Source organism: Lonchura striata, chromosome 6, assembly GCF_046129695.1.
Source record: "Lonchura striata isolate bLonStr1 chromosome 6, bLonStr1.mat, whole genome shotgun sequence".
In the NCBI taxonomy this organism is placed as follows: domain Eukaryota; kingdom Metazoa; phylum Chordata; class Aves; order Passeriformes; family Estrildidae; genus Lonchura; species Lonchura striata.
Window position 1 is genome coordinate 46,484,570 of NC_134608.1, and position 24,271 is coordinate 46,508,840.

General features: G+C 50.8%; 1 protein-coding gene across 1 annotated transcript; it reads right to left on the bottom strand.

Annotated features, from left to right (window-relative positions):
- Positions 1-2,917: 2,917 nt before the first annotated feature.
- On the bottom strand, positions 2,918-18,579 carry CTSD (cathepsin D). Its single transcript, XM_021526721.2, has 9 exons — positions 18,371-18,579; positions 17,765-17,921; positions 15,422-15,545; positions 13,683-13,801; positions 9,931-10,130; positions 8,676-8,798; positions 7,375-7,519; positions 6,332-6,430; positions 2,918-5,685 (listed from the first exon to the last, which is right to left on the bottom strand). The coding sequence occupies exons 1-9, from the start codon at positions 18,430-18,432 to the stop codon at positions 5,524-5,526; spliced, it is 1,191 nt and encodes a 396-aa protein (XP_021382396.1). The 5' UTR covers positions 18,433-18,579; the 3' UTR covers positions 2,918-5,523.
- Positions 18,580-24,271: the final 5,692 nt, after the last annotated feature.

Here is a 24,271-nt window from a genome sequence, read left to right on the forward strand (position 1 = left end):
GGAGTGGTGTTGGGTCCTGCCAAAGTAAAGAAGGTTTTATTAGTGCTACAGCTGCCTGTGATGAGATCCAGATCTCTCTCCAAAGAAGCTGCTAAGAAACAGAGGCAGTGCTAGGGTGAGAGTGAGGCTCCTGTGGGATTAAGAGGTTTGCAGGAGAGGCAGAGCCATGGCCAGCTGTCGTCAGCTTTTCTAGAGGGCTTGGAAAAACTCAGCTGTGCAGAGTATTCTCCCTGCAGGCTCAGGAGGAACAATGAAACCCCACGGATGCAGACTGGAGCTACTGATGAGCCTGCTGTTCGTTTGTCTGGGGAAAGCTGGGTGGGTAAGGCTGCTCCTCTTCTTAATGTCAGGCTGGGATGGAGGGTGAGCAGAGAAAAAGGTCAGAGGAGGTTTGGAGCAGGCAAGAGGAGGCAGCAGGGTGGTGTAGGGGAATGTGAGTTCAACAGAGACAGTCACATTCCCTTCTATGAAGAGGACTGAAAGGTCAGCAAGGTTGAATATCTGCTTTTCCTCTTCTCCAGGTACCAGGTCATCCCTACAGTTTGCAGAGCACTTTTTGGTCTTCGGGTAAGTGATTCATCATCTTCCTCAATGTTAATTGTGAGTGGTGAGAGGTTGATTACATGGACCACAGTGGCATATATGCAGCATCACTGGTTCAACAACCATTCATGTGACCCCAAGGAACTGACATAAAAAATGGAAGGAATAAAAGCCCTCAATATTCTACATTATTTTAACCCTCCTCCAATTTTCTGGGCATCTTCAAAGGTCATGCATGCACACCCTCCACCACATGGTCTAGGACTATTTTCCTTTCAAATAAAAGGTGGGATGAGGATGAATAATTGCCTGCATTCCTGTGGCATCAAGGCTGGCTTCCCCTTGTGCTAAGCATGGGACAAACAGAACAGAAGGATACTTTCTGCCCCAAAGCAATTTTCCCATAATCACGCTAGGGACATGTGGGGTGTAGCATAATCAAGTGCTGTAAGACTTGTGAGAAAATCTTCTGTCTCAAATCCTACTCAAGCTTTTCAGAAACTATTAGCAGAAGAACCTGACCCTGCTTCTTTTTTTTTTTTTTTTTTTTTTAATTTTTTTTTATTTCAGAAGGAAAAAGTCCACAGCCTCCTGAATGCTCCTTTCCTATTACCCTATGAAATTGCTCAGTGGGTTGCCAAGTTCCATAAGCAGTAAGGCAGCCTGAGACTCGGAGGGGTAAATCCAATCTTCCCACTCTCCCTTGATCTCTGTCTCCTGTTCTCTGAGCTTTCATTCTGCACTCCTCTTCCCTCCCAAAGAAACCTAAAAATAAATAAATCCAAGAAAGAGCGGAAAAAGGAAAAGCCATCAGCCCCCAAAATGATGTGCTTAGTCATTCATGGTGAGTAAAAATAGTTTCCCCAAATGAACAAATTGCTGAGCCAACCAGATGAGCAAGTCATCTCCATAAATGAGGGGTCTCATCTTCCATTGTGTTTATCAGCTTTTGGTAAAGCCCTAAGCAGAACTGGAGAAGGATCTGGTCCATGAAGACAGCCACAGGGGTCAGTGCCAGGCACCCTACTACTTAAGGGGACATGTAATGAAAAATTTGATGGTTTTTTGCACCAATGGAGACATTTAATGAAGAGTGAAATACCAAATTGTCATGTGCATGGAGTTCTGTAGAGATGGTGCAGTAAACAGGGAGGCTTAAGTAAACCTGAGGACTTTCTGGGCAAGATAGTGTGGAGCTGCATTTAGGCTGCTCCTGGGGCAGTGTGTGCTTTGCTCCCTGCTGGAAAAGCATGGGTGGGCAATTCTGGCTCTTGGCTTCTCCTGCTCTTGGCCAAGATCAAGGCTGTGATTGCTCCCACAGGGATATAATGTTCAGTACACAAGGCACGATTGAAGACTTAGGCATAATCCCCCCAGCAGAAATAGGGCCTTCATAGTCTTGTCAATAAATATTTGGCAGCAGATGATTTGTTCTCCCCTTGGGCTATTGAGGAACAGTGGGCTGCATGATTGGTTTTCAGGATCCAGCCAGCCCTTTTGGGTTAAATCCATCTCTTTAACATAGGAGAACAGCTGATTGGGGAATTTAGGCATCCTGGGGGAACAGAGGCTCAGGACATGCCAGTAGGGAAATGAGCTAAGCTGTGTGCTTAGATCTGCACTCAGAAGATGGGATGGGACTTGGCTGCATCCATCTTGCTTATGTAGATGATGCTTTTTTCAAAGTAGGGATTAGCTCTTATCTTCCACCTGGCACATGGGGCCTTCATTCCGCTTCAGTCTCCAGCTCTATACAGCAGTGCTAGGACTAAAAATGACACAGCTAGGCAAGAGGGATGGATTTTTCCTACATTGTTGAAAAAGCCCTACACCATGTTCATCACTGGACTACAGGACTTCCCCAGACTTCACGCCTTAGCTGAGTTTAGGCCAAACTTAGATACTGAAGTTCCACTTTGGCTGCTACAGGACCATTCCAAATCCTAAGTAGGAACTTGTTCTAATCCTAAACAGGAACTTGTTCTAACTGGTCCAGACGATCAGGGAACAACTTGAGTTCCCTGTTAATGGACTACCCTTGGCTGTACTCAGCTGGGAAGGTGTGGCCCCAGGTGAAGGCTGTAGACTAGCAGGGACGCTGGGAGTGCCTGCTGCCCCAGTGGTGCTGGGTCAGGCAGCTGGCATTGTCATGTCACCTTGCAAAGGCTGAGCTGTGTTTTAATCCATTGAAAAAGACAAATCCAACAGGGTCCGAGCATGTTTCCTTATCAGAGAGAAAGGGAGGAGCCCTTCTGAAACACAAAGGAGTTCACACAAGAGGTGACCAGATGTCCAGGGATAATAGGTCAGGGAGACACAGTCTCTGCACACCCACAAAGTTTGGCATCTCAAACTGCAAAAGGAAAGACCACTCTCAGAGTTAAAGGGGAAAATACTGTATTTTCTTTTCAATTTTCTATGAAGAGACAATTAATTCTGACAGCAAAATAATTTTAAAAAACCAGTCACACGATTAGAGATGGTTTAAAAATGCAAATAACAGAACAAGGGAGGAGACCCATTCAGGGAAGACTGCAGTGAACTGGTCCTCCAGCCTATCCTACAGTGTGTCACCCAGGCCATCATTCTGGGCTATGCTTTCCCAGGCAGCTGCCTCCTGCCTGCTGACAGACACTGGCCCACCTGGAGTCACTGTGCTGGGACCACGCAGGCAGCACATGCCCAGCTCAGCCATGGCCCAAGGGCTCCATCTGGGGCTGTGCTGCACATCCCACTTCAATCTCATGCTGAAGATGTTCAAAAGCCACTGCCAGGTCCATGTCAAGCTTCCACCCCACATCAGGTCTATTCAGCAGGTACCCAAGAGGCCAACTCTGTCTTCCCATGCTGAAGAAATCCTGCTGCTGGGAAACGATGTAGCAGAACTTGGAGGAGCTTGGGGCACTTAACTGGTGTGAAACTGAAGATCCCTGGAGAGGTGCTGAATATTTGCTAATTTTGGAGCAGCTACTGAAGATTTTTTTTTTTTTGGTAACATGCTACTGTTCTCTGGCCAGTCTAAAAGAGATGTCCTTTGGTGTCCAGATGCAGAGCTCCAGAGATGATTATGAGGAGGCAGAAGCAAGCTTTGGGGAGCAGCATTTGTCACATCTGGGGTTGTAGGGGACAATGCATGTGTCCCACATGTGCCTATGCCTGTCCCCACTGTCCACGCCAGACCCCTCCAAGGTGAAGCATGGTTATAATGCCAAACTTATTCCATTGGAAAAAACCATCTATTCTCTCACTGCCCAAAGACCTTTCTCAAAAAATTTCTTGGCCCCACTGCTACTGCTAGCAGGATTATTAGTGAATTTTGGGTAGCCAAGATTTTGCCATCTGTTTAGCCTGGTTTGAGGTCATGGCCGCCACTGATCTTATCTTTTTGCCACTCCAAGATTTGTTCCTTATCTGCTGCCACTCCCTTAACTTCAGGACCTGATCCAGCACACTGGGAAAATGAAGAGAGTCTTTTCACTCCCAGCACAGGGGCTGGGATTCTTGGCAGGCTCTCTTCTGCTTTCCAGTACTGCTTAAAACTTAATTTTATCATCCTCCCAACTCCACCAGTGTTTGCCTACCAGTGCCAGCCCAGCAAGTGGCATCACATGTGCAGATCCCAGCTCTCTGGGAGGATCTGTGTGCACAGCTAAATCAGCTAAATCCCAAGCAGGATTGTGCCTCACGCTCTCTGCAACACAGCTGGACATGAACAGACCTCACCAGTGTTAGTGAAGTGGAAAGCAGGTACAGAGGGTGTTAAAGGCAGCTGGATTTTGGGACAGGGCAGCAAGGAAAGTGAATGTAAGTCCAGCAGCTGCCAGGGTATCCTCCTGCCCAGGAGGTTTGCTGGCTCTGCCAACTGTCTTTTGAGTTTTGGGCAGTTCAAAATGCTGTGAATCATGTTTCCAAAAGCTCTTATGTGACTGACTAACACAGATTTTACCAGTAGGATTTCAGCTTGTAGACCACTTAGTTGCTTCAGGAAACATTATTCTCAACTCACTGGCTGTGGTTGAAGCTGGGAAGATTTGCTGTTTGGGGAACCTGGGAGAAGATCACTAAACTCAAGAGAACTTGTGCCACATGACTTTGCTCAGCAGAAGGCTAGGCAAGTATTGCCCTGAATTCAAGTAACCTCTATTATAACCTATCTTGACCCCCTTAATATTCATACTGACTGGAAAGTCCCACTGCCTAGAGTGCCCCTACAAACCCATGTCCCATTATGTCAGGGATGTGGACACCATGCCTTCCAGCTCTCTCACTAATGCCATCACTAAACAAAACACACCACCACAGCCCTTAGGCTCTGAAACTCATCCCTGGGGCACATTACCATGTTTTCCCATTGATGCAGACCAGGACATGCTCTCCTAGGACCAAACCAGCACAAATTAATCGAGAAATGACCTACTGGTTACTGCCTCAACCTGCCAAGAAGGGGTCATAAAGAGATTCTCCCAGGCCATCCACTCCCCCACTTCATGAGTGAAAAAGCAATAAGAACTAATGTGCAGGACAGCCTTCCCTTGTCCCTCTCCCCCAGCAGAAAAGACCAAACCCAAGAGCAGTAGCAGAGCCTCTCTGCACAAACAGATATGCCAGGGGCTGGCTTCAGCCACCTGCTCCCCCTCCCCCCCAGAAGGACACTAGTGCTGGGAGATGTGAGAGGGCCTTGCTCACCTCTGAGAATCATTCTCAAAAAGAACTACTGGAAGACCTAGCAGTAAAGCAAGGGACTACTCCAGCTGGAGTTGTCAGCTAGAGACCTCCCAGCACCACTTACTCAGTGGAAAAAGTAGCTAGCAGGGCACTAATGACTATTTTCCAAGTAATTTTAAATCTAGTTCAATTTCTTTTTCCTTTTTTTTTTCTCCTTTCCACTTGCTGGATTTCTAATACTGGCAACCTTTCTCTACAGCTCCCTTGTGTGTGTGTTCAAGTGTGTGTGTGGCAGAGGCAGTGGGGGTCAGGTGTTTAGGCACTTCGGGCAAAGCCAACACGGTTGTTATCACGGTCAAAGGCGGAGTAGTAGGGTCCAATAAAGACATCTCCCAGGATCCAGAGTGGGCCCCCGGGGGGTGGGATGTCCAGGCCTGAAAAGCCACTCATGCAGATAGTCTCTCCTTGTGCAGTCATCTAGAAAGAAGAGTGAAAGCTTCAATTTAAGCAGGCCATTCCCTTTCCTCAACCTTGCAGGCTTGGCAAGAACACCTGCAAGGATGCCTTTGCTTCAGCCTCTCCCAGACTGAAATCCAAAAGACTGCACCCACCGCTTCTTCTCCCAACCGAGCTCCCCCTCCCTTAAGCACTAAAGCATCAAGCGAAGCTGCACATGGCCATAAACCTCCCAGACCATACAGCTCTGAATTAGGGCTCTGAATTGGTGAAGGTCTGCACAACATGGTCCCTGCCAGTTGATTCTGATGGCTTAAATGACAGGCTGGTGGCCTCTGCTGTAATGCTGGCCTCATGGCACCAGAATGCAGCAGAAAAGAGTTGAAATGTTTGTTGAAAGTGATGCAACAGCTTGCCTTCCCTTCCTTAACCATCCTGCTATCCCTCACAAGCATTACGCAGGGGGTCTTATTCCTGTGAGACTTTGATGAGGTTACCTGGATCCACTGGCAGTGCCACCACCCTGACACCCCAACCTTTCAGATTTTCTCCTGAGCACCAGCTCCAGCATTGCTTTGACTGCCCTTGTATTCTGATGCAATGGAAGCAAAAGCCAGGCCTTGGGGAAGAAGCATAAGGCAAGAAAAATCTGCCTGGACGTACGTACCTTGAGGACATACTGGTCCCCTGTGAGGCCGAAGGTCTTCCCTCCTATTCTCATAGAGACGACAGGCAGTGTTGGCACTTTTTCACAGGGGATCATGTACTGAAATTGCAACAGTAAAGGCTTTAGATTGGACCTCCCACACTCTCCCACAGTCTTCCTTGAACACAGTTACATCTTTGCTGTGGTTTTCCCTAAAACCAGCTCAGCACAAAGTGCAGAAGCTGGAGCTGGGGTTAAGTAGGCTGCTCCCTGCCTAGGGCTCCAAGCTGAGGGGCAAGAGAGCTTTATGGATAGGCACAGAGTCAAAGGATGTTGGATTCAGCTTTTGGCTCTGCTGAGTCCTAGAGTGCCACAGCTGATGTGGCATAACTGAGGGCTGTTACCAGAGGAGAGGCAGCTGTGGCTAAGTAAATAGACAAAGCCAGTTTCATTAACAACAGCAAGTCTTGGGGATGATGGCAGGTCTAGGCCAATTGTTGCTGCAGCATGGGGTTTCTGACACTGCAGAAAAGCCCAGCAAATGCTCATGGCTCTGATTTGGGAGGGCTTTCAGTGCAGGCAATCTTTTTCTACAGGGTAGAAAAAAAATTATAATCCATATTCTTCCACAATTTTAGGGAGCGAAGAGCGTCTTGTCAGATTAGCTTTGATGGTTAAAAACTTTCATGCAAAGGGTTGCTATTTGCATGAAATATATTTTTATTAAAGTGTCTCTGGACTCATGTGATCCTTTGTCTCAGCTGCAACTCAGATCCCTTCTCTTCCACCTTCCAGAGATGGGTGGCATAGGTGACTCAAAGCTTCCCAAAGTTCATGGGACCTGGGTTTTCTACTGTGAGCATGAGTAGGGTAGTGAATGCTGCCCAGGGTGAAAAGATGAAGGGGTCCCTGCTATGCTAGTGGCTTTTCCAGGAGCACAGGCTGGGGCCAAAAATGAGAGAGAGCAGAAGACTAGGGTCTCAACAAGCATCTAGGTACAAAGTATCGTGTAAGCATAGGTGCTGTGATGGCCATAGATCCTCATGTTTACAACCTGGCCTCACCTCGCCTTTTATGAGTGGTTTTGCACCAATGGCCTCCTGTATCTTCTTCACTTCTTTGGAGGGGCCAGTGATGAGTGACGTTCCCGTGTCCACAATGGCCTCACAGCCCCCCTCACACACGGTTGGCCCGTTGCCAACATCCACCCTGGGGAGAGATACCCAGACATTAGACAACCCTTAAGGCCTCCCAGAGAAGGCTGCAGGAAGCAGCACGCAGGCACGCAAGGGAGGGCAGTAACAGACACCCAGGAAGCACAGATGTTCAGAAACACTGATGCAGCACCAACTCAATGCACAGACCCCCTGGCTCTCTGTGGTCTGCTCGTGACTGAGCAGGTGCCTTGAAGTGTAACTGCATTTCTGCAGAGAGCCTGGATGCTGCCTGCGTACCCTGCCTGCTATCTGCACTCCAGAGCTAGTGCTGCAGCTAATGGATGTGGGAGAGAGCTAAGGACAGTGAATTATGGACTTTTATGGCCTGTGCTACTGCAGAAAAAAAAGGGTTAAAGGGGTGGTGTGGCAGCCATGGGCAAGGGAAGGGTTCCTGTGTAGAGAAAAGGCAAGCCAGGAGCTGCTTGGCTTCCTCGCCCGCATTGCATTTCACAGCAGTGCAGAAAGACAATGCCTTCTAGCCAAGGGTCTGCCATACTTTGCCAACGCTGCAGCTCTGGGGGAAAATGAGAACTGAAACGCTGCGCTGGGGAGGGATGCAATTCCCAGGAAAAGGACACACTCTGATCACAGGCCACTTTTAAGTTCCCATCACGTGGGAGAGCTCAGAATAGACCGTGGGGCTGGCGGCCGTCAGCTCAGCCTGCTCTCCTCCCCTCTGCCTCCAACAATGCGTGCTGATTGCTGCGCCGTGCCCTTCAGTCAAGGGCTGGCTTCCTGAGCCTCATCCTGCTCCTCCGGAGCTGTGTGCAGGACAGCCATGTGGCTCAGGCCTTGCTGAGAACTGAGCAAAACTGGGGTTTCATCTATGGGGCTCGTCCCGCCTGCAAGGAGGACACACTGGCATTTTTCTCAGCTCCACAAGGATGCAGCAGGCATCCTTTCAAAGGCCAAGGGTCAAGCCACAAACAAGAGGAAAGGATTTTGCCGAATATTTCCTTATGGCTTCTGCCTTTTGCCTCCTTCGAGTGACAAACAACCCAGCCCTAGGGTGAGATTTAATCTGCTTTTTTTAGTGTGGATATGATGCAGGGATGATTTTTTTTCAAGGAGGATCTCACTGAAGCCTCAAGCATGTGCTGTACGCATATGTGACCCCATGCATGTAGTCAGGTGGATAGGGAACTTACGAGTCCATGTGGATCTGCCAGTAGGCCTTGCGTGTCACATTAAACCAGCTGAACTCGCCCGTGTAATACTTGGGGTCGGTCCCTCCCAGGACCATCTCACCGCCAGGTACACCAGAGGGATCTCTGAAAAACAGTACCCAAACCTGTGAACATCAAGGGCAGGGTGAGAACAACCTGCTTCAAGTGCCTCCTAAAATACCTGCTGCGGTGCTTGGAGGTGAAGCACAGCATTAACAGTATTAGAGACAGATATTATGTCATGCTATGTTATGTCAATGTAAGGACAGAGACCGTGAGATAGGCTGGGATGGAGAAATGGGAATATTTTGGCCCAGCCAAAGCATCCTGCAGCTTTTCACCTGGTACTTTCCCATAGAAACCTGAAGAAACTCATGGCAGGGAAGGGGGATGGCAAAGGGGAACTAAACACTGACACAGGGACTTCCTAAAGCAGCTTGTAGAAAGTGCCTGTGCAGGGCTGGACGCAGCTGATGCAGGGTTAGGTTAGCTGCACTCAACTCTGACAACCAGCAGCCTTGGAGTGAATCCTCAAGGTTACCTGAGCAGATGGGAAGAAATATGGTGATGGGGGAGGGCTGGTGCTTGAATGGCCAGCAGCAGCCCTCTCTGCCCTACCTGTTCTTGGCGTGCTACTTTTTGGGCTGAAGTAGCTCAGACTTGCTGTTGTGGCACCAGAAAAGTGATGGGGTGTCCTGCAGGGAGCAGGAGTGGGTGGGAAGTTGCTGGCAGCTGCAGAGGAGGATTTCCCAGGGTGGTGAGAGAGCATTGGCCCCCTCATTAGTGATGACTGATGGGAGGCACCTTTGCCAGGGAGGTGAAATGGTGGTGACCACATAGCTTATGGATTTTGGCAGCAGATTAGGGCTGTTTACCTCTCTAAAGAGGACTGCACTAACATCAATCTCATGATCACAGGCCTGTTTATTTTTATTTCTCTTTCCTCTGGAAACATCCTCTGTCTATTCATCAGTTAAGAAATGTGGTCACAGATCCACCCAGCTTTTTATCGGTAAGAGAACTGCATTTCTACTTCCCTTCTCCTTCCTTCAGAGCAGCAAACATAAGAGATTTTGGCCTGACTGCTCCTGCAAGCAGAACTTGCTGCGACTTCCCCAACTGGGAAGTGCTGTCCAGAGTGTAAAACAGCAGATGACAAGAGGTGTTACTGGAAAACAGAAAATCCCACTGGGTTTGCCCTTGCAAACCAGAAGTGTGCCACCAAACCCAACACTACCTGTTTAGGTAGAAAGAGAACATATTTTTGTCGACCAGCTTCTGTTTCATGACGTTATCGAAGAAAGGCTCGGCGCCCTCCACAGAGATCTTTGGGAATGCCAGGCCCAGGATGCCATCAAACTTGGCAGCGATGAATGTTATGCCTGGCTGCTTCGTGGCCTCCCCAAAGATCTGATCCAGGATTTTCAAGTCACCAAGCTGTGGGGAGATGGGGAAGGAAAGGAAAAGAATATGATAAAGAAAACTGACTCAGAGGACCTGGGTGGTAACAGAAACTCACTAAACACAGGCTGTAGCACGTCCTTCAGTGTGCTGCCACACTTCTGCCTGCTTCCACCACTCCATTTGTAGGCAGCTGCAGAAACCAGATACCCTGGTGCCACTCTTATCAGGGGAAGAGAGTGGCAATGCTAGCTCAGTGGAACCTCCTGAGTCCCTGCAAAGCTCAGCACACTTCTAAGGGCAGGAGAATCTCTTTAGCCTTTTGCAGCATCCCCGCACTGGCCTTGCTGTTCTGCAGCCTCTCCTCTTTGCACAGAGGACTCATCTCCATTTGTCTCTCCTACATCTCCTTCTCTATCACCTACTTCATAATTTCCTCCCAGTCTGAAAAGCTCTTGTGCTGTTCCCTTTATCCTCTTCCCTACTCTGGACATCTTCTAAGTCATCTGTGTATCCTACCTCCTTGGGTGCTGCACCAATCCTCAGTTGGGAGCACAAATTCCTCACACCTCTGCTCTGTGATCACAATCCGTGTGATCTCCCCTACATAAGAAACATCCCCGGGATATTGCTGAATCTCTTTGGAAGAGCCACCAGCCTGCAGAGACCTCCCGTGAAAGCAGAGAAGACCCAGCCAAGAAAGTGAGGTTGAGCCTGAAGCACGAAAATAGCAAGCAGAGTACTGAGAATTCAAAGGTCACCTCCCTTGCCAGCCATGAGAAGGACTGGCATTCCCCCCTGGAAAACTGAAACGCCTCCAAGGGCAGATCCCCAGAAAGATGATCAGAGAAAGGAGGATAACTCTGCTGATGGGGAGCAGGATGCATCTGCTGGCTTCTGGCTCTAGCAGTTCAGAAGGCTTGTGAGCTTCTGGCTCACCACAGGCAATTTTAGCATCCACACTAGGACAATTTCAGCCTCTCAGCCTGCAGCTAGCAGCCCTGTAGTGAGCCAGGCTGGACTGACAAGCTGGCCTCTCCTACCTGATGGCAGATAACGATCCCTGTAAATTACTAATATCCCCCCAGGGTTAGACAGTGCAAGGCTGGGACAGCAGTGCTGCCTTTAATGGTATTGGAGGACTGCACTAGGAAAGGGCGATCGAGCCTTGCGAAAGCTAAAAGCCACAGGGCAGGATGTGGGGGGCAGCGTGTGTGGCAACGCATCCGCTCGCCTGCGCCTGCCCCAGCTGTACACTCCAGGTTTACAGAAACCACCCCTTGGCACCTCAGCGGCTTGGAAAGGTCAGTGAAGCTTCTACTTAAAAAAAAGTAAAATGCAATGGACTGGTAACACTCAGTGTCAGGTTTGTTTGAATATTGCTCTGCTTGCACATCCCAATGGGGAGGCAGGTTTCTGCCCAGTCATGGATTCTCAACAGACCCTGCCTGCACTTGGTCCTCAATAGGGCTGAAACCCAAGACCATCTTTAGTAGAGTGCTCCTGCCAGGTCACAGATCCTTGGTCTCTGTCTCTTGGCTGGCTCTTGCCCTGACACTGAGCAACCAAAAATCATAACCAGTGGATGGCTATGGGGTGGCCACCCTCCAGCACTTTGCAGACGGGTGTCAGCATGCCACAGCTCGCCTGGCCTCCTTGTTAGTGGCTTCAGCCAGCAGTTAAGCACTGGATGGCAAAGGCAGACCAAGAGGTGAGGGCCTCTAAAGGCACACCTTGGCACCAGGGCTTGGGATATAGAGGCACAAGGGAGCGGCAAGGAAAGTATCTCCTGTGCAGGGTATCTGCACTGCAGTCATGGGAGAGACACTCTGCCCCATGGTCAGCTAGCTTTCCTCTGCTGTCCTTGAAGGACATCCCAAGGTTGGGCTGTGATAAAGAGATGAGACGTCTGAGCAGCAGAGGGCTGGCTGAACCTGCTGCTCTTTGGAGAGCAAGCAGCACTGCAGAGTGCGGCGCTACAGGACATTGCTCCTCCACAGAACGAGAGAAGATTGACATGAGCTCATCCCCCCTCTCAAAAAATACATCAGGGCTGAGGGACTCTGGAGTACCTGCCAACAAGCATCTTTTGGTCAGATACCAGTGCTACCAGAGGTTGCTGTGGCTGCTTCCACCCACCAGAATGGCCAAGAGGGTCACCCTGAAGGTTATTTCAATGTCTTTCTTTCAAGACTATACCTGACTGGGAGCTTGCCTACAACATGTTGTGCATCAGAGGATGCATCCTTGTGTCCAAGCTGAAGGTCCCTGACCCTCAGAGTCACCCCTGCTCCTGCCTACAACAAGTGGAACATTGCTCAGCTCCATGCAAGAGGTTTCTCTTGCTTCTGTGCAGACAGAAATCAAACAATACAAGCTGTGCTGTCTGACAAGAGCCATCCCCACTTCACAAAGAAACTGAGGCACAAAATCCTTCCTCTAAGCTGCTGGGAAGTGGAGAGCTAATCAGCAAACAGGCACTAGGGTGACAATTACAAACCAAAAAAAGGGAAAAAACTGCAATCTTCTTTCTGACTCATTTCAGCCCTTGCATTAAGCCCACACTTTCTAAGGACAATGAAGTTTGCTGTTTGCCTTACTGCATCTCTGGATGCAGCATAGAGGCAACAGCTACCCTGCTTTCAGGCTAGCCTGAAATCTTAATGCTGTAAGGATGGCTAAAGAGTGCATCCTGCAAGAGTCACACACTTTAAGCTTCTCCTAGATATTTTTTGATTCTGATGAAATTGGCAGGCCAATACTTTTCATCTGAACCGAAACAGAAACCTCAAAATCCCCAGATTTATGCACTTATTCAAAACTTTTGCCTTGTTCCTCCCCGCCTGCAAAGCAAACATATGCTCTTATCTGTGCCAGGAGAGCAAGTAATCTGAGAGCACATGCACCCCTGATGTTTGGCAGCTGGCAAACTCTCCCGAGCATCTGTACCTGGGAGGAAGTCATGAAAGGCACTTGTCCTTCACAGGACAGAAAGCTCAGACTTTGCTTGCTGAAAAGCAAACTGTGAAGCAACCACCACCCAGTTAACTCAAGCTGCACACTGAATATTGCTGGGGAACCTCCTCCCAGCCTTTATAAGCATGAGCACCAGTTCTTGATGTGAGACCAGGATGGGGCAGTAAAGAGACCTTTCCTGGTCTGTGTTTGGGCAGCTGCCCATGTGGGCATCCACTAATGTGTGGATATTGGCCAAGAACAAGCTGGGCACCACAAGCAGTCTGTGCAGTGGTGTTGGCATGTTCTTGGGCTGGTAAGTTTTTGAGGTCATCAGGAAAAGGGTTGGAGGAGTGGCCAGAGACCATGTTTGCAGGGGCACCATGTGAACAGCCCCCACTCCCAGCCTGCTCACCTGCAGATTAATACCTCTCCTTTCTCAGCCTGCCATGATTATTGCTACCTTAACAGTCATCATTACCATGTCATTTCAAAGGACTTGGAAACACAGCACTGAAGGATGTTTTATACAAGTAGGACACCCAAAAAGGAGATCCATCGAAATCTAACAGCTCCGAGCACTCTACTGAAAGCAGTCTGGGGCAGCATGGGGCAGGGGCAGTCATAACTCACCGTGACTATGTCTTGGCTAAGGTACCCAGAAAGGCTCCCTGTGCCATAGTGGATGGCAAACTTGGTGCCGTTCTTCACATAGGTGGTGGATTTAGCGGAGTCGTACTTGTGGTGCACCACTGCAGATGGGAAAGGGGACAAAAGGGGGCACACAGCATTAGTGCTCTTTTATACCTACGGTTCCCCAATACCTAACCACACCATCCAGTTTATCCAGACAAATGGACACTCAATGATGTGAAGGTGGGCCTGAATCCAGGGTTTGCCACGCCCAGATTGCTCAACAAAACATTTCTAGTGTCTGGGGAATTAGGTGGGCAGATCCAATTCAGGCTGTTAAATCCGATTTGGCTACTAGGTATTAAAAGCCTAGAGGTTATGTGGTTGGTGTGGTGTGTTAGTCAGCATAGCAAAATGTATCCCTCAGCACACCATAGGAACCAGGGCGGCTTTAAATATAGTCTGCTCTGGGCAGGAACGCTTTCACCTCATGGACTTATCTGTTTCTTTTACTAGGAGTAGCTGAAAATTTTTCATACATTGTTTTTAGTACAGAAAGAATTTAAAATATTCCTCTATCCTTTATTTGCAGAGGAGAAGGGCTTTCCCCTAATCTAAGCTGCTTTTCCCCTTGGCTGGGTTGGGAGCTGTAGGATATCCCTGGCTTTAAGGGCAGGCAGATTCCTCTCCCCAGACTCCTCCCGAGTCACGAGCTGGCCAGCACAGTCCTATAGCTGGTTGCTGAGTGGCGCAGAAAGCAGCTGAGGATGAAGCAGCCGTGTCCTACACAAAGTGACAGAGCTACACAAGGAGTTTCCCAGCTAGGCTGTCTGGGTCCCAGTTTGGATTCCAGTCTGGCAGGAGTTTAAGCTCCTTGTATATTCATAAAACGAGTCCTTTGGTCCCAGCACCTCACAAGGCACTGCTTTGAGAAACCATCTCCCTGCTACAAATCAGAAACCCCCTAGGCATACCAGGTCTGAACCTCACCACCCTGTCGGTGTCCTAAATCTCGTTTCACATATGTAAAGAGAAGATCTGTGTACAAGAAGTCCAAATTTCCACTCTATTCCCAATGAGCACTGTGGAATGCCTTTCATTATTGCATTTGTTGACTCCACAGGTTTCTCCACTTTGCTTAAGCAGCAGAACCAGCCGCTTTTAAATGGCACTTTGCCATAGCCAGGTTTGACATCTTCAGCTGTGGAAGGTTATTGCACAGAATGCCACAGAATAAAAAAAAAAACAATTTTAGTCCCTAAGACATTCTCATTCCATTGTGTCTACCTGGCTCTTGTTAATTATAACTCCATAAACATGCACACACATGCTCTGTGCAGCAATAAACCAGAAACTAGGACAGTTTGTATCAGATCTGGCAAGGAGCTGACTTAAAAAAAGTCAGCCTTGTGCAATGGGATAACAGCAGCATTGGTCTATAATTTGGAGAGAAACATCACAGACAGTGATGCTGCTCCCCTGCTGTAGGGCTGAAGCTGCTGGAGAAGATTTGGCCCTGTACAGGGCTTACTTGGAAAAGAAAAAACTCAGGAAAGGACTAATGAAAGATGGATGCAGGAAGCTGGGATTGTATTTCCAGCTCTCACCCTAAAAAGCCCATCAGCCTCTGGCAAGTCCTTTCACACTGCTGCCTCAGTTTCTCCTCTTGCAATGCAAGGCTCTGCATTTTGCAGGGAAGGAGAAGCTGTTTGGCAGCTTCTGGCATCTGTGACACTTACTGCAGGCGATGTCCAACAAGGAACAGTGCACGGATGGCACCCAGAGGTTGGAGGAGCCAGTGTCAAAGATCACGGTGAAATTCTGGGGGGGTGTTCCGATACCGATCACACCAAAATACTGGGCCTGCAAAGCAGAAGAAGGGAGCCATGAGCAGAGGCAGCTAGCTAAAAGCAGGGATTAAAAATCAAAAAAATCTCTTAGGGTTGAACAGAGGATCAGCTTCTTATCTAGACATTGCCCTCCTCTTGGTTTTGGCACCTATGGGTTCCCAGCCTTTTGCCCTCTGGAAGGGAGGTTCCCCTTCAGCGTTCACAACTCATTACAGTGGGTGTGAAAAGGATAAATCGAGGACAAGTGGGATGGGTGCATGCGGGGGAGAACATTTGGGGCATGGAGGCAGAGAAGAGAAGGGGGAAGATCTGCAGGCTAGCATGCAGTTCACTACAGGGATGAGAAAAAATGATGGAAGGAAGCCAAGCAAAACACCTGTGTTATTGAAAAGCTGAAACTGGCTGGGAAGCTGCTTTGCTCGTGTGCTTGCAGAGAAACAGTGAACAGCAGCACTGCCCACTGCAGGTGGAGGTACAGCTGCTGCAGGTTTTGGTGCTTGCTGGTGAGCTCCAGGAATGTGGGGGAATAAACAAATGCTCAGCCTCGAGAGGTGGAAGACTGGAGGAGTGGTGGGAGCAAAGAGCATGAGCAGCATCACCAGAGATGGATTTAGGCCTCCAGGGTGAAAGACTGGGAGAAGTCCCTGTAGCACAGGTATCTGATGGACACATTTTTGCTCTGAGACTACATTTCTGCTGGGACTGGAAAAAACCAGAATGGCTGAGTTGCTGGCAAAGTAACCCTCTCTCCACAGAGGAGAGGATGAATGGAGAATGCTAGGCAGGTGCTACTTGGACTCATTTTTCCCCAAACAGGCAGGGAGCTGTGTCCTGCCTGGTGAGCAGCTGGGTCAGGGCTCTGGAGAAAAGGCTCCTAGCAAGAGAAGTCAGGCAGTAGCCTTTCCAAACCCCACGTGTACTTAATTAAGAGGGGGGGAAGGGAGGAAGGGAAGGAAACAGGATTATCAAAGCTGTTCACCTCCTGTGCGCTTAGTTTGCAAGGCTTGCTCACTAAGTAATTAACAATCCATTGCAACATTGCAATTAGCCATAATGGGGAGGCAGCATTGCTTCCAGTGCTTCTATAATTATTGCTGGGGCTTGAAAATTAACGCCCGGTACAGGGGCTCTGTTTGTCACACACATAGACCCATGAAGGGTCCCAGGACAGGAAGCATATGAGGCAGGCTAGTGGGGCTTGTCCCAAGAATTTATTTGGCAGCAGCAAAAGTATTTTCAGCCTGTCAGGGAGGGATCCAGTGGTCCCTTATCTGCCACCACAGGTTGGATTGGTGCCTCCGTGACAAGGGAAAACAGTGCTGCCCTGAGTGGTGGTCTGAGCTGTGGCTGCAAGAGACAGCACCGTGACACAACCGCTGGCCCTGGCTTTCAACACTGCCAACTGAAACACCGGTGGCCCTTCCCAGGTCAGGACAGCGCTGGCTGGGTGACAACAGTTGCTGGGGAAGGGCAGCAGCGGGAACATGTGCTGAACTAATGCCTAAATATCTGGGCCCAGTTTTATTCTGCCAGCTAATGCTCATATCCTACGCTGCCCCGTAAGGAACCCTGAAATACTAAACCCCACACGTGTCTGGCAGCAGTGCAAGGGCAAACTTCATGCCCTTTATCTCCTTCCGCCACCACCCAGGTCTCTTTGCTCCCTAAGCTGCTGACAAGAAAGTGGAGATAAAGGGTTGCTTTTCCCAGGGCAGTGCAAAAGATGAAGGATAGCGAGAGGAAGGGTCCTGCATCCCCAGTACCATAGTAAGCTAGCATCCTCAGTACCATAGTAAGCTAGCATCCTCAAGGAGTAGAGCATGATTTTTATGCCTCTGCCTTGCCAGAAGTAGAGTTCAAACGGCCAGAAGATGCTAAGAATGATTGTAAGTGAGTAGGCCCCTATTTATGATTGTTAATTAGTGACAAAGGGGAAAGGAAATAGGTCACAAACTGAAAAGCTCCTGCTTGTTGGCAAAGGGTTGTTTGCTGTTGCTGTAATTACTAGTATTAGTATTTTTAGTTTAGTAATGATAGGAAGCGCCTTTTGGTACCCACTCGCTAAGCCATGGAGGTGCATGAATCTGTACTACAGGATCAACTCCTCTGCCTTCCTGGCTGGTGGGAGGCTGGCATGTCTCACCACCCCCTGGGATGGGTACCTCTACAAGTGACATTGTGCTGGGGTCCGCTGCAGTGCAGGGGATGGTCTGCAGGGGGGCTGTTACTCACATCCATGTAGTTCTTCAAAATCTCCGGAGTGGGCTTACCCGCCCCGGCAAAGCCCAGCTTGTACTTGATGGCCTCGGTGATGGAATTCATGTCTGGGATCTCACTGCCCGCCTCTTTCAGGATCCGCCGCATGGAAGGGAACTTGGTCAGGGGGATCCTGTGTGAGGACGGCAAACGCACACCTGTTAAAGAGGGTGTGCAGGGCAAGGATACCTAGGGAAGGGGGGCAGCAGGGCTCCACTCAAAACAGGGAACGCGCCAGGAGGAGGTGGGTGAGGTTTGGGCTCCTGCCAGCACCCTACCCTAGATCCCCCTCGCCGCGCTGCGTTCAGTGTTTCTCCCAAAACCAGAGGACAGGGGGAAAGGCCGGCGGGCTGCCAGAGGCCTCCAGGTGCAGGGGAAGCTGGGGCGAGGCCCCTCCGTGCGCAGGATGGGGGGGATATTCCGAACCTTCCCCTCCTTGCTTTGATGGAGGGGGAGCCACCCGTATGGAGGGCTGCGAGAGGAGCTCGGAGGCCACCGCTGCAGCAGCACCAGGGGGGCTTTTCCCCACGTCCTTCCCAACGCAGGGCGCCCGGCAGCCCCGGAGGAACCCCCTCCCCTCACCTGATGAGGGCGGCGCAGGAGCCGGCCAGGGCGAGCAGCAGGAGGAGGCCGCGGGGGCCCATGGCGGCGATGGCGCTGCTGGCGGTCGGAGGCTGGAGGTCCCGAGCTGAGAGGCCGCGCCGCCGCCGCCGCTCCCCGAGCCTGTTTTTGTAGGCAGAGCGGCCCTCGCCACGGCTCCCGGCGTCAGCTGACGGTCTAAAATTGCACCGGCGGCGTCACGTGAGGGCGGGACGGGGCGGGCGCGGCGGCGGGGCCGGGGGCGCCGCCTCACGGCCCCCCCGGGCTGACCCCCGGCCGTGACTCAGCCCCCGGGAAAGGGGAATAAACACCGGGAAATCGATCACGAGATGCCTGCCCGGCCGCGCGTGCTCCTCCTGCCCTGCCTCCGACTTCCTTCTGCTCGGCTGCCTTTTTGGGTTTTTTTTTGTTCTTCCCAGGTTATCCGGCGTTTTTTTTTCTCCCAGGGGAGTGGGGCGGGGGGGACACAGGACACATGCACAGCGCCAGGCAGCACACCCCGAGTTCCTCGCAGCGCTGGGCCGCTCACGGACCTCGGCCCCAGCCGCTGTCACCACGGCGCTTTCATGGTGCAGCCCCCAGCCCCGTGTTTCTCCCTGCTCTCCGGACACCTCCAGTTTGGGGGACTCATCCCTCCAGTCCCTCTGAGCTGGGTGTTTCTGGAGGAGATGGACATATCCTAGGCCACAGCTTTTTTGGGAGGTGCAGTGGGGGATGTCAAGCTATATCTGCCGCCCCTGAAAATGCTCTGTGGGGGTCCTGTGCTACCTGCAGCCACCGAGAACGATGCCGGTGCAGGGCAGAGCCCGGGGGGACACCAGCCACCAGCAGTCCCCGAGGTCTGCCCCTTCCTCAAAATACAGACTGAGCATTGCGGAGTACCGGGATGGGCTCTTCACCACCACCAGTGTCCTAACAGTGTTCAGAGGTGTCACCCCACCAACTCAGGAGGCCACAGCTAATCTCTCTCCAGTTTGCAACAACAGAGCTCCTACAGAGCCACGAGACTTGCTAGGAAAACAATAAAAATTAAATCAGATTTACAGACATTTTCCCTTCCAAGTCATGAGGGCTGGGAGGGCTTGTTTCCTGCTCCTGCTCGTGCCTAGTCATGGGGATGGGAAAGTAGCAGCTTGTGGGACGAGTTGGACACTGCTGGAGTGGGGGACCCCTAGCTTTGCGATGAGGTTCCCGTCCCTCTCCTGTCACACTTGTGTTCATGCAACTTCTGTAAAATTGCTGGGTCATGTTACTGTCTCCTCACTTGCACCAGCTCCTTCCCATACTCTGTCCCTAAGCCTCTTCAATCCTCCCACGGCCTCACCCTGCTGCTCTGGGTCTGTGCATGCTACCCCCGCAACTGTGATCCATCCTGAGTATTTTTAGAGGGCATTTCTGCCCTGGGCTGCATCTTGTCCCACGAGCTCTCCAAATTGCCACATCTTGGTCAAGCTGATGGGCTTCAGGAAACCTGCTGCCTGCCTGTGGGACACAGCTGCCATTGGGATGAGGTTTTCTGGGGCGATCGCCGGAGGCATTGGCTGGACCGGGTGGGTCCCGTTATTCGGCCAGCACCTGCTTCCTTCCTGCCCCTGCGGGTGTGTGGTCAAGCGAGTGCCACTGACCGTGAGTCAGCAAAGCCCATGGCCCTCCCGGCCCCGCGGCGCTGTGTGACTCAGCAAAACCCCGTGTGGCTCATCGGGCAAGGGGCCAAGGCATAGCGGGGCCGCAGCACCGGTAGCCTGACCCCAGAGGCATTGCTGCTGCCGCTGCTGCTGCTGCTGCTGCTGCTCCAGCTCATGGCTCTCCTCCTCTCATCCCCCTGGATGCTCGTGGGCAGGAGCGGCTCAGACATAAACCAGCCCGACCGTGGCCCCATCTAATCAAATCCACCCTCTTGAAGGGCTCTAAACCCCTTTATAAATGTACTTTGCAGACAAAAAGGACAATCCTGACACCAGCCCAGGCATCCCCTATGTCCCTTACAGGCTTTCCTGGAGCCTCTGGCAGAGCAAGTGAAGTACCAGTCCTCCTCCCTTCTCTTTGAAGTGGCTGGGACACTGTAGCTGGCCAGACAACCTGCGCCTTGGCCCCCAGGCTGGGGCACCTATGGTAGCTCCTCCTCAAGCGTTTCCAGTCTAGCCAGTCTCTGCTAGAATCCCGTGGCTATGGAGTGGGCTCCAGTGTGCAGGGATGGGTCGGTGAGTACAACATGCCATACTAGTCATGTACCATCACACAGTGCACAGCAAAGTGCTTCAGCAGAGTAAAGAACTCTGGACCCAGGCTGTGTCTGTTTTTTTTTTGATTCCAAGGGATTAGAGGCAAGCTTTGCTGTTATGAATGAGCCTTAGCTTGAGCTTCATTATAGCAAGGCTTGTGTCCTCATCTGGGATTGCTCTCATACCAGTGTAAGAAGGTTGCTGCATTTTGAGCTGTTCTAAGTGACTTACATGCCCCATGTTTCCAGTGGTTTACTGGGAAAGAGTGAGAATGGAGCTGTGTCAGGGAATGTTACAAAAGTGATCCTCTCCTGGGTGCTTGCAGGATGGGAAGGGACTGGGGGTCTTATCCCCTGAGTTTTTAATCTGTCTCTGTCCCTTGGCACCAGTAGTTTTGGAGCTGACACTGCAGTACCTGCATGCTGGGAGGCCAGTGGCTCCAGCAAGGAGACAGGATTTCTGCATTCAGGCTCCCTCAGCTCCTCTGTGGAATGTTTGCCCTGATGTTAAAGCATTTAGAAGTACAGTGGGTATGTTTGACCAGGAGCTGGGAGCACGTCTGGGTATTTATAGGCTGAGACCGTGAGAGTTGTACCATATTATCTTAAAAAGATAGAGTAGCACGAGCCTGGTCTTAGAGTTTTTTTACACACTTTTCCTTGTTTGTGGAGCAAACAGGGAGTGCCATGGCTGAGGTATCTAGAGAACCTGTGAGACACAATGGAGGGATCTATCCCTCCTCACTCCTATTTTTGTCGCAGTGGATGAACCCCTTTCCATGCTGCTCTGCCTCCCTAGCCCCCTGCATCCCCTGCGGCTCTGAGGGGTGAACCAGAGCATCTTCCCCTGCAGCCACAGCTGTGGGTGTGGGGTGACACGCCCCTGGGGCCCGGCCATGCTTTCGCAACCTTGGTGCCTGCTTGAGAGGATTCCCAAGGTGGGGTCAAATGACTCAGCTCCAATAGCTCCAGTTGGGAAGAGCACCCCAGCTCTGGGAGATTGGGGTCTCCTCTGCAAGTGACACCTGGCTGTCCCATCTGCCCTTTGCCCCACCGGCAGGGACCTGATGCAGCTTAGTTTATAAACATAGAATACTTTCGGTTGGAAAAGACCTACAAGATAATTGAGCCCAACCATTAACCCAGTACTGCCAAGTCCATCACTAAACCATGTCCCTATGTGCCACAATTGCATGGCTTTGAAATGCCTTTGGCAATGTGATTCCACCATTTTCCTGGCCAGCCTGTTCCAATGCCTTATCACCATTTCAGGGAATGAATTTTTCCAATATCCAGTCTAAAGCTCCCCTGGCACAACTTGAAGCCATTTTGTCTCATCCTGTCACCTGTTACCTGTGGAAACAAGCTCCCACCTCACTGCAGTTCCCTTTCAAGCAGCTGTAGAGAGTGACGAGGTCTCTCCTTAGCCTCCTTTTCTCCAGGCTAAACACCCCCAGCTCCCTCAGCCTCTCCTCATAAGATTTGTCCTCCAGACCCTTCACCAGCTCCACTGCCCTTCTCTGGACATACTCCAGCACCTCAATGACTTTCTTGTAGTGAGGGGCCCAGCACAGGACACAGGACTTGAGGTGCAACCTCACCAGCAGCATTACAGAGGGACAATCCCTGCCCTAGCCCTGCTGGCCACACTATTTTTCATACAGGCCAGGAGGCCACTGGTTTCCTTGGCCACTGGAGCACACTGGCTCATGTTCAGTTTCAAGTGCCTTATTTTTGGGGGGCTCTAGCAGGTCTCTCATTTGCAGTTTGGCAGACCTCTGCCAAGGCTGCTACAGTGGTCTCTTTGTCCTTACATATGGCTCTGTGTTTGCCTTCACCCTTTCCTTAGTGTTTTTTTCCTAAATTTATTTATCACAGCAGCACCAATGTTGTGAACTGCAATGACCTACAGGCCAAGGAAAGCTTCAGCTCAGAGATGTAGGTTTTTTTGCTCAGCTGTGGGGGAGATTTTTAGAGGGTGTCTTCAAATTCAAGAAAATGCATTTCTGATTTTGAAGCTCGTTGCTAGAAGAAAAGAAAACCATTCTCCCATCTGAGCTGAGCAGAGCCTACGAGTGCACAAGCCTGGGCAAGTCTGGTTTCAAACAGCCTGCCTCCACTGGTGCTGGTGCTGGTGTGAAGGTGCTGGATGCAGCTCATTAGCAGAGCCTGATTCACCATCCCTGAGATCCTGAGGGAAGCAGTGGTAACTTTTTCCCGGCACGGTGCCAGGACTTCGCCCACTCCCTGCACCGTTTCCTAAACTGATGTACAATTCACAAGGTGAGGGTGCGTTTTGCAGCGGCGCTGGCACATCTCAAACTACACCCTTTTTCAGGGTAACACCCACAAAAGCAAGACTGAAAGGTCGTTTAGGAGCAGCTCTGGGTGGTGGGAAACCTGGGAGCAGAGGAGGGGTTGCACTGAGCATAACAAGGTGACTCATGCAGGCCCTGGCCATTGTGTCCCAGTGCTGTGGGCACTGGGGAAGATGTCCTTGGCATCATGGGTGGTGGCAATCCCAGTCCATTCACTCTGGCTGCCTGGGGCTGCTTTGGAGGCACAGCGGCCCAGCAGCCTGCTGAAACACGTTCTGGCCGCCATCACGGGCTGCAGTGACCTTGGGGAAGTACTAAGTGCAGTTGCAAACGGCCAAGGTGGGTGGTATTTTTTCCTTTGGTGTCCCTCACGCTGCAAACTGCGATCCTGCTGGCGGGTGAGGGTGGCTCACTGGTGGCCGTATGACACAACTGTATGTCTCCATCCTCATTAGGGCCATTTGCAGCAGCCTTCAAACATGGAGTGTTTTCATCACATCTTTTTCCTAGCTATCTTCCATCTTCCATATTTTTCCTAGCTATTTAAAAACAAAACCCAGAAAGTATTTCATAAGTGAAATATACTTATGGTCTTTAAGATTCTGAGCTGCTCTAGTGTCTTCACTAGGGTTTACTTACATACTACCTTGTCTCAGTGGGCTGCTGCCAAGCTCGATATCGCCTGTCCCCGTGTCCCACGCACTTCATGGCCCTGCCCAAATCCTTGCCACCCCCACACCACCTGCCCGCTCCTGACCCTGCTCAGCGTTGGATGTTCTTCGTCATCCCCTGGCCATCCCCCATGGCTGGTGACACACCTGGCAGCCACTTTGGGGAGGAGGGGACCTGCCTCTCCCTGGCTGCTGGCCCTGTCTGCTCCTCAGGGCAGGGATCTCATGTTGTTTGCCTCACCTGAGTTATTTTGCAGCAGGCTGAAATTGCCAGGGATGGGCAACAACAATCCTGGCAGACCCTGGCAGCAAGGCAGCGTGACCCGAGGCTGACAGGATGGGGTGATAAGTGACAATGATGGTATTGATTCATCCCCACCCACGCCAGGATGTGATGGGGAACACAGGGACCCAACTCACCTTGTCACCACCTTGAGCAATTTCTGCTTCTGTCCCCCATGTAGGCCTGACTTGGGATGGGGGTTATTGGCATGCTGGTGGGGTTTCTGTCGTGATGCAGAGAAGTGCCTCCAGCCACATCCAAACATACTTTTAATTTCCTTTGCCAGCACTAGATGGATGTCATTTAATTATTTCCTTTAGTTTCCAGCAGAAGCTGCCCTGAGAGGACCATCATATTTACAATCATGTCTCTTCCATGTAACAAAACACT